This window comes from Arachis ipaensis, chromosome B04 (assembly GCF_000816755.2).
Source record: "Arachis ipaensis cultivar K30076 chromosome B04, Araip1.1, whole genome shotgun sequence".
In the NCBI taxonomy this organism is placed as follows: domain Eukaryota; kingdom Viridiplantae; phylum Streptophyta; class Magnoliopsida; order Fabales; family Fabaceae; genus Arachis; species Arachis ipaensis.
The window spans coordinates 125,166,787-125,177,227 of NC_029788.2; the positions used below are offsets into that span (position 1 = coordinate 125,166,787).

Sequence of the window (10,441 nt, forward strand, 5' to 3'; positions counted from 1 at the left end):
CTGGACATCCAAGGCTTTAGATAAGAGGATAATGAATCCCTTTATAATGCATGGGAGAGGTACAAAGGGATGCTGAGAAAATGCTCCTCTGAAATGTTTTCAGAGTGGATACAATTAGACATCTTCTACTATTGGCTTACAGAAAAAGCTCAGATGTCTCTAGACCACTCAGCTGGTGGATCTATACACATGAGAAAAACAATTGAAGAGGCTCAAGAACTCATAGATACAGTTGCTAGAAATCAACATCTGTACTCAAACAGTGAGTCCTCCATAAAAGAAGAGGCTATGGCAGTAACTACTGATCCTAATCCTCAAGAACAGATTGTTAAACTTAATCAGCAATTACTCCTTATGACAAAACAATTAGCAGAATTCAAAGAGATGCTCCAAGACACTAAAAATGCTAACAAGAATATGGAAGCACAATTGAATCAGACAAGACAACAGCTATCTAAACAGATAACAGAAGAATGCCAAGCTGTTAAATTAAGGAGTGGGAAGACATTGAATGTATCAACTCAAAGCAGCAGAAAGTCAAGAAAGGAACAATTGACAGAAGATGACCAACCAACTGCCCAAAATCCCTCTGAGGACAGTAAGAGCCCAGAGAGGAATGATTCTGGCGTTCAAATACCAGAAAAGGGTAAGAAAGTGGCGTTAAACGCCCAATGGGTAGCCAATCCTGGCGTTCAAACGCCACAAAGGGGTCAAAAACTTGCAAGTGCTGACAACAACCCCCTTAAGCAGGCTTCTCCAACCACTTCTGTAGGAAATAAACCTGCAGCAACTAAGATTGAAGAGTATAAAGCCAAGATGCCTTATCCTCAGAAACTCCGCCAAGCGGAACAGGATAAACAATTTGCCCGCTTTGTAGACTATCTCAGGACTCTTGAGATAAAGATCCCGTTTGCAGAGGCACTTGAGCAAATACCCTCTTATGCTAAGTTCATGAAAGAGATCTTAAGTCATAAGAAGGATTGGAGAGAAACTGAAAAAGTGTTTCTCACTGAAGAATGCAGTGCAGTCATTCTGAAAAGCTTACCAAAGAAGCTTCAAGATCCAGGGAGCTTTATGATACCATGCACAATAGAGGGTGCTTGTACTAAGACAGCTCTATGTGACCTTGGAGCAAGTATCAATCTAATACCTGCATCCACCGTCAGAAAGCTTGGCTTGACTGAAGAGGTCAAACCAACCCGGATATGTCTTCAACTTGCTGATGGCTCCATTAAATACCCATCAGGCATAATTGAGGACATTATTGTCAAGGTTGGGCCATTTGCCTTTCCCACTGACTTTGTAGTGCTGGAAATGGATGAGCACAAGAGTGCAACTCTGATTCTAGGAAGACCTTTCCTAGCAACTGGACGAACTCTCATTGATGTCTAAAAAGGGGAAGTGACCCTGAGAGTCAATGAGGATGAGTTCAAGTTAAATGTTGTCAAAGCTATGCAGCATCCAGATACGTCAAATGACTGCATGAGCGTTGATATTATTGACTCCCTGGTGGAAGAGGCCAATATGACTGAAAGTCTTGAATCAGAGCTAGAGGACATCTTTAAAGATGTTCAGCCTGATCTGGAGGAATCAGAGGAAATAAAAGAACCTCTGAAAATCCCTCAGGAAGAGGAGAAACCTCCTAAACCCGAGCTCAAACCACTACCACCATCCCTGAAATATGCATTTCTGGGAGAGGGTGACACTTTTCCAGTGATCATAAGCTCTGCTTTAAATCCACAGGAAGAGAAAGCACTAATTCAAGTGCTAAGGACACACAAGACAGCTCTTGGGTGGTCCATAAGTGACCTTAAGGGCATTAGCCCAGCAAGATGCATGCATAAGATCCTATTGGAGGATGATGCTAAGCCAGTGGTTCAACCACAAAGGCGGCTGAATCCAGCCATGAAGGAAGTGGTGCAGAAAGAGGTCACTAAGTTACTAGAGGCTGGGATTATTTATCCTATTTCTGATAGCCCCTGGGTGAGCCCTGTCCACGTTGTCCCCAAGAAGGGAGGCATGACAGTGGTTCATAATGAAAAGAATGAACTGGTTCCTACAAGAACAGTTACAGGGTGGCGTATGTGTATTGACTAAAGAAGGCTCAATACAGCCACCCGAAAGGATCACTTTCCTTTACCATTCATAAACCAGATGCTAGAGAGACTAGCAGGTCATGAATATTACTGCTTTTTGGATGGCTATTTAGGTTACAACCAAATTACAGTGGATCCTCAGGACCAAGAGAAAACAGCATTCACATGTCCTTCTGGAGTATTTGCCTACAGAAGGATGCCTTTTGGTCTGTGCAATGCACCTGCGACCTTTCAGAGATGCATGCTCTCTATTTTCTCTGATATGGTGGAAAAATTTCTGGAAGTCTTCATGGATGACTTTTCAGTATTTGGAGACTCATTCAGCTCCTGTCTTGACCATTTAGCACTTGTTCTGAGAAGATGCCAAGAGACCAACCTAGTTTTAAACTGGGAAAAATGTCACTTCATGGTGACTGAAGGAATTTTCCTTGGGCATAAAATTTCAAACAAGGGAATAGAGGTGGATCAAGCTAAAGTGGAAGTAATTCAAAAACTACCACCACCTGCCAATGTAAAGGCAATCAGAAGCTTTCTGGGACATGCAGTATTCTATAGGAGGTTCATAAAGGATTTTTCAAAAATTGCAAAACCTCTAAGCAACCTGCTAGCTGCTGACACGCCATTTGTGTTTGACACAGAGTGTCTGCAGGTGTTTGAGACCCTGAAGGCCAAGCTGGTCACAGCACCAGTCATCTCTGCACCTGACTGGACATTGCCATTCGAATTAATGTATGATGCCAGTGACCATGCCATTGGTACAGTATTGGGACAAAGGCATAACAAGCTTCTGCACGTCATTTACTATGCCAGTCGTGCTCTAAATGACGCACAGAAGAACTACACAACCACAGAAAAGGAGTTACTTGCAGTGGTTTATGCCATTGACAAGTTTAGATCCTATTTAGTAGGTTCAAAAGTGATTGTGTATACTGACCATGCTGCTCTTAAATATCTACTCACAAAGCAGGATTTAAAACCCAGGCTCATAAGATGGGTGTTGCTTCTGTAAGAGTTTGATATAGAAATAAGAGACAGAAAAGGGACAGAGAACCAGGTAGCTGATCACCTGTCCCGGATAGAACCAGTAGCAGGGGCGTCCCTCCCTCCTACTGAGATCTCTGAAATATTTCCAGATGAGCAACTCTTTGCCATTCAGGAAGCACCATGGTTTGCAGACAGAAAAAGGAAGAAGCATGAAGAGCTTATCTCAATACAGAGTCAAACAGAGCCCCCACAGTCAAACTCTAAGTTTGGTGTTGGGAGGCCACAACCAAACTTTAAGTTTGGTGTTGAACCCCCACATTCAAACTCTAAGTTTAGTGTTGGGAGGTTCCAACATTGCTCTGAACATCTGTGAGGCTCCATGAGAGCCCACTGTCAAGCTATTGACATTAAAGAAGCGCTTGTTGGGAGGCAACCCAATCTATATTAAATTTTGATTTTCCATTGTTATTTTATGTTTTCTGTTGGTTGATGATCATGTGAAGTCACAAAAACAATTTAAAAAGCAAAAACAGAAGGAAAAACAGAATGAAAAATAGAACACCCTGGAGGAGAAACTTACTGGCGTTTAAACGCCAGTAAGGGTAGCAGAATGGGCGTTAAACGCCCAGTCTGGCACCATTCTGAGCGTTTAACGCCAGAAATGGGCACCAGACTGGCGTTTAACCCCAGAAAAGGGCAAGAAGCTGGCGTTAAACGCCAGAAATGGGTAGCAACCTGGCGTTTTGCAAGCCTCATTAGTGCAGGGATGAGAAATCCTTGAGACCTCAGGATCTGTAGACCCCACAGGATCCCCATCAACCTCCACTCACTCTCTCTTCACACCTTTTCATAATACTATTCCTTAAATACCCTTTTCCATTCAAATTCAAACCACTTTGCCTCCCAAAACCCCCTTCATCTCCTCTATTTCTTCTTCTTCTACTCTCTTCTCTCTTCTTTTGCTCGAGGACGAGCACACCTTCTAAGTTTGGTGTGGTAAAAGCGTTGCTTTTTGTTTTCCATAACCATTTATGAGGACAAGCCCATCACTAAGAAAAGGATGGAGCAAATCAACACCTCTCTAAGAGAATTAAGTTCCAATATGGGACAACTAAGGGTGGAGCACCAAGAGCATTCCATCCTCCTCCATGAAATTAGAGAAAACCAAAGAACCATGAGGGAGGAGCAACAAAGGCAAGGAAGAGACATTGAGGAACTCAAGCACTCCATAAGATCTTCAAGAGGAAGAACAAGCCGCCATCACTAAGGTGAACCCGTTCCTTAATTTTTTTGTTCTTTATTTTCTGTTTTTCGAATTTTTATGCTTTATGTTTATGTCTTATTACATGATCATTGGTGTCTAAGTGTCTATGCCTTAAAGCTAGAAATTGTTGATTGTTGGCTCTTGAAAGAATGATGGGAAAAGGAGAAATGTTATCTGATGATCTGAAAAATCATAAAATTGATTCTTGAAGCAAGAAAAAGCAGTGAAAAGCTTGCAAAAAAAAAAAGAAGAGGCGAAAAAAAAAGAGAAAAGAAAAAGAAAAGCAAGCAGAAAAAGCCAATACTCCTTTAAACCAAAAGGCAAGGGTGATAAAAAGGATCCAAGGCTTTGAGCATCAGTGGATAGGAGGGCCCACAGGAACAAAATCCTGGCCTAAGCGGCTAAACCAAGCTGTCCCTAACCATGTGCTTGTGGCGTGAAGGTGTCAAGTGAAAACTTGAGACTGAGCGGTTAAAGTCGAGGTCCAAAGCAAAAAGAAGAGTGTGCTTAAGAACCCTGGACACCTCTAACTGGGGACTCTAGCAAAGTTGAGTCACAATCTGAAAAGGTTCACCCAGTTATGTGTCTGTGGCATTTATGTATCCGGTGGTAACACTGGAAAACAAAATGCTTAGGGCCACGGCCAAGACTCATAAAGTAGCTGTGTTCAAGAATCAACATATTTAACTAGGAAAATCAATAACACTATCTGGATTCTGAGTTCCTATAGATGCCAATCATTCTAAACTTCAAGGGATAAAGTGAGATGCCAAAACTGTTCAGAAGCAAAAAGCTAAAAGCCCCACTCATCTAATTAATACTGATCTTCATAGATGTTTTTGGAATTCATTGTATATTCTCTTCTTTTTATCCTAATTGATTTTTAGTTGCTTGGGGACAAGCAACAATTTAAGTTTGGTGTTGTGATGAGCGGATAATTTATATGCTTTTTGGCATTGTTTTTTAGTATGTTTTTAGTACATTTTAGATAGTTTTTATTATGTTTTTATTAGTTTTTAAATAAAAATCACTTTTCTGGGTTTTACTATGAGTTTGTGTGTTTTTCTGTGGTTTCAGGTATTTTCTGGCTGAAATTGAGGGACCTGAGCAAAAATCTGATTCAGAGGCTGAAAAAGGACTGCAGATGCTGTTGGATTCTGACCTTCCTTCACTCGAAGTGGATTTTCTGGAGCTACAGAAGACCAATTGGCGCGCTCTCAATTGCGTTGGAAAGTAGACATCCTGGGCTTTTCAGCAATATATAATAGTTCATACTTTGCCTGAGATTTGATGGCCCAAATAGGCATTCCAAGTCAGCTCAAGAATTCTGGCGTTTAACTCCAGAACTGGCACAAAAGCTGGAGTTAAACGCCCAAACTGGCATAAAAACTGGTGTTTAACTCCAAGAAATGTCTCTACACATGAAAGCTTCAATGCTCAGCCCAAGTACACACCAAGTGGGCCCCGGAAGTGGAATTTTACAATAAACACCCTAGCTTACTCATTTTCTGTAATCCTAGGTCACTAGTTTACTATAAATACTACTTTCAGTGATTCAAATTGTACCTCATGACACATTACACATTTCATTTTTGTATCTTCTACGGCATGAGTCTATAAACCCCATGGTTGGGGGTGAGGAGCTCTGCTGTGTCTTGATGGATTAATGCAATTACTACTGTTTTTCCCATTCAATCATGCTTGTTCTATTCCAAGATACCACTTGTTCTTCAACCTGATGAATGTGATGATCCATGACACTCATCACCATTCTAATCTATGAACGTGTGCCTGACAACCACCTCCGTTCTACCTTTGATTGAGTGTGTATCTCTTGGATTCCTTAATCAGAATCCTCGTGGTATAAGCTAGAATCCATTGGCGGCCATTCTTGAGAATCCGGAAGGTCTAAACCTTGTCTGTGGTATTCTGAGTAGGATTCGAGGATTTAATGACTGTGACGAGCTTCAAACTCGTGATTGTGGGGCGTTAGTGACACACGCAAAAGAATCACTGGATTCTATTCCGACATGATCGAGAACCAACAGATGATTAACCGTGCTGTGACAGAGCGTGTTGAACATTTTCACTGAGAGGACGGGAGGTAGCCATTGACAACGGTGAAACCCAACATACAGCTTACCATGGAAGGAGTCTTGCGTGCTTGAAGAAGAAGACAGTAAGAAAGCAGAGATTCAGAAGATGGAGCATCTCCAAAACCTCAACCTGTTCTCCATTACTGCAAAACAAGTATTTACTTCATGTTCTTTTACTTTTTACAATTAAATCTCAGAGTTATTGATATCCTGACTAAGAGTTACGAGATAACCTAGCTTGCTTCAAGCCGACAATCTCCGTGGGATCGACCCTTACTCACGTAAGGTATTACTTGGACGACCTAGTGCACTTGCTGGTTAGTTGTGCGGAATTACAAAAGTGTGATTGTGATTTCGTGCACCACAATCCCCACACTGAATCCACTTGACTCTTGACTTCTGAAACCACAAAATTTCTTCTTGAGCCAGAATCTCTTCATAATCTCTCCAAAGGTTAGCCTGAAGCTCATGGAGATATGAGAAATTGTTGATTTGTAATTTATTTGAAATTCCTTGTAGCCTGCGCAAAATCTTACTCTTTCTTTTAAAAATATTTTCAAACACATCAGTATTCTTTTTTTTTAGGCTTGTCCTAAAAGCATTCAGACCGTTATTCCAAGAATCTTGTATCTTTCAGTTACTATTAACCATATGGGTGAAATTCAAATGTGATAGCCAAGCTGCTTGAAACCTGAAAAAGCGTCTTTGTTTGTTCTCTTGTCGATCATTTGCTAAGTGGAGACATAAGGGGGAGTGGTCCAACTTGAGACTAGGCAAGTGTTTGATGTGAGCAGTAGGGAAGATGATCTGCCAATCAAGGTTGCTCTGGCCACAGTCGAGTCTCTCAACCAAGTTTCCACGCTTCCATGTAAACGGCCATCTCGAGTACCCCAAATCAAAGAGGCCACAATCAGATACGCAGTCTTGAAAATCAGGGCATGCTCCTCTTCTGTTGCTATTGGACCCACCGTGACGCTCATGATCATGTAACATGGCATTAAAGTCTCTAATAAGACACCACGGCAAGTTAATCTCATTGTGTATCAATCTAATATCATCCCACAGGTAGTTCCGATTAATTCTCTGGGGGTTGCCGTAAATCACTGTTAAAAGCCAATATGGCAAGGACCCAGACTTGACTTTTATATGCACCATCTGAGAATTGTGAGAAAGAATATCAACTTTTCATTTGCAGCTATCCCATAGACACCAAATACCACCAGATTGACCTCTTGCTTCCTCAATAAAATGACCATCAAACCCATTTTTTTCCAAACCGCTTCACCTCGTTGCCCACTAATATGAGTTTCTAATAAAATGCAGAAACTAGCATTAAACTCTTTTTTGATATCTCTGATGAGGGTAGAGAAAGCCTTTCCACCTGCACCTCTGCAATTCCAGGCTATAAGATTCATGGATAATTAGACAATGAGAGACAAAGGATAACTAACCCATTCTTGAACCTGGGCAGACACCCCCGTGCTCATCACTTGATGAGTGTGCCACCACATCCTCCATGAGTTTATCAGGTAGCTTTTCCTCTGGATTTTTTCGGTTCCTACAATCGGGAGATGAACCACTCTCCTTTGCAATCTGGCCAGGGACTTGGGTGATGAAATTGTTTGTTGTAAAATCCCAAATTTTGAAAAGAAATTAATAAATTATTTATGATCCATTATATTTATTTAAGATAATATTTTTGGAAATTTCTATATATAAAGGTTGAGTAAACTCTTATTTATTATTTAGAGTCCTTATAATTGAAAAATAATGAGTATTTCATGTCTTAATTTTAATATATAAATTTTAACCTTATTTTATAAATAAAGGAGGATTAATTTACTTATCTCTAATTTTCACTAAATTGGTATTTAACCGAAAATTATTTAAAGATTATTAATTAGAAGATATTTTTTTAAAAGATGGATACTTTATATTTAATTTGATTTTTATTATTAACCTACTTTTTATTTATTTCATAAAATTACAGTATTATCCCTATTGTTCACAAAAAAAAACCTAAACCTAATTTTCTATCCTAACCCTAACTAAACTACACTCACCTTACCCCACACCCACAGTTAGCCCACACAACCCACTACCCAGCTCACCAACACTCAAAACAAAGAAAAAAAAAAAGAGAGAGAAACGAAAGAAAGGGATGAGAGGAGAGGGGAGCTACGGTAAGGGAGAAGGGGGAAGAGAGGGAGAGAGCGACGGAGAGATGCGCCCTGCCGCCGATCCGCCACCGAACTCGCCGCCCAGCCGTCGTCACGTCACTACCCAGCCACCATGGCATCGCTGCCTGCTACCGCCGAACCGATTATCGGGTTCTGCTGCACGCCGTCACGGAGGAAGACTAAAATCCAGGGAGAGGGCAGCGTGAGGAGAGGTCGGCATCGCCGTTCCCTGAAGCCCGTGTCGCCGTCGAGCCCAGATGAGAGAGGAGAGACCGAGCCTGAACCCCGACGAGCTGGGAAGAACCAGCGCCGCCGCTGTGCCGTCGTCGTGGACACCATCGCCGCCATTCGTGCCTCTGATTTGTGCCGGTGTGACTCCTGTCGCCGTTAGGCTGTCCGCTGACGTCACTGCCGCCATAACCGCCATTGCTGGTGACCGCCAGTGGAACCCTGATCGTCTTGGTAAGCATTTCGTTTCGGAACCTTTGAAATCAATATTCTGTTATGTTTGGCTAGAGATTCTGAGATCTTGGTTACCGTAGGGTCGAGCTCCGAGGTTTGCATGTCAAATTTTTAGGTTACCGTTGAACCACTGGAGTTTCTAGCCGTTGTCGAAGCTCCCGCCGAGTCAGTTCGGGATTGCGACTGCTCAGTTCTGCTGTCACCGTAAGTGTACTCTATTTCGAACCCTCATCGTTAGTTTTTCGTTATGGGTTTTAAGATTTTCGCGATATTAATGTTTTTAGGAATTAGAAATCGAGTTTGCATGTCACGATTGAGGCTGTTCTGCTATTGAGAAAGTAAGCAGAGCTGAGGTTTTAGTTACTGTTGATTCCGGGCTGAGAGAAAAGAGTTCAGTTGACACGTTTGGATTATGGTTTCGCTTACCGAGGTAGGGGTTTTTATAAAAATAATTTATTTTAAAGTGGAATTGTTATAAATTGATATGACGAGCGAAATGCTTTTCTGGTGATTATGTAAGTCCTATGCATTGTTTGGTTATCTTAGATGAATATGGTTGTCTGCTTGACTGAGATAATGTCTAATTTTATTAAAATTGAGATTTCTAATTGGTTTGGCTTGAAATGATTTTTGATATTTAAAGTTCTGAGTTTTGTTTATTGGAAACTGATTTGGTCTTGAATCCTTTGGAAAGGAGTTGAGGATTGGTTTGGTTGGGACCCGAAAGGGTGACAAAGTCCAAGTTTTAGGAGAGATGCTGCCGAATTTTCATAAAAATCTAGATTCTATTTTAAAATGTGATTTAGAAAAAGATTTGGACTTGAGAGGTTCTACGAATTGGTTCTTGATTTATTAAGAAATTGGTGTTTTGAGTTTAAACTGTTTAATAAAAGTTTATGTTTCCCGATTGATTTAAATATGAAGGGGCCTATGTTTTGAAATTTGGTTAAAGAAGTATCTTTGGGTGAGTTTAGCGGAATTTGAAAGAAATTGAACTTGATTAATTAATTTCGTGTTGCTCTTAAAGTATTCTTTAAGTTCGACTAAACAATTCTGAGCCCTTGGGAGAGTTTCTGATTTAAGAATGAAAAGAAATTGGATTTTTTTGGACTTAAATAATTTTGGTTTTGAAACTGGTTCAGAACTCTTGGCTTACATGCTTTGGTTTTGATTCTAAATCTTTACTTTAATTTATCTCAACTTAAGCAACTATGATTCCGAGAATTTCTGAAGAGTTTAAGAAATGAGGCAGGTTATTCTTCCCTAAAGTCTTGAGTCCTTGCCAAGGTTGTTGATTAATAACTCTTGATTTCAAAGTGATGGAGCGAATGATTTGAAAATGAGTGATTTTGAGTCTTT

General features: G+C 40.7%; 1 protein-coding gene across 1 annotated transcript; it reads right to left on the reverse strand.

Moving 5' to 3' along the window:
* LOC107637209 lies at positions 7,074-7,958 on the reverse strand. Its single transcript, XM_016340646.1, has 3 exons — positions 7,892-7,958; positions 7,694-7,842; positions 7,074-7,595 (listed from the first exon to the last, which is right to left on the reverse strand). Exons 1-3 carry the CDS (start codon positions 7,956-7,958, stop codon positions 7,074-7,076), a joined length of 738 nt encoding a protein of 245 aa, XP_016196132.1.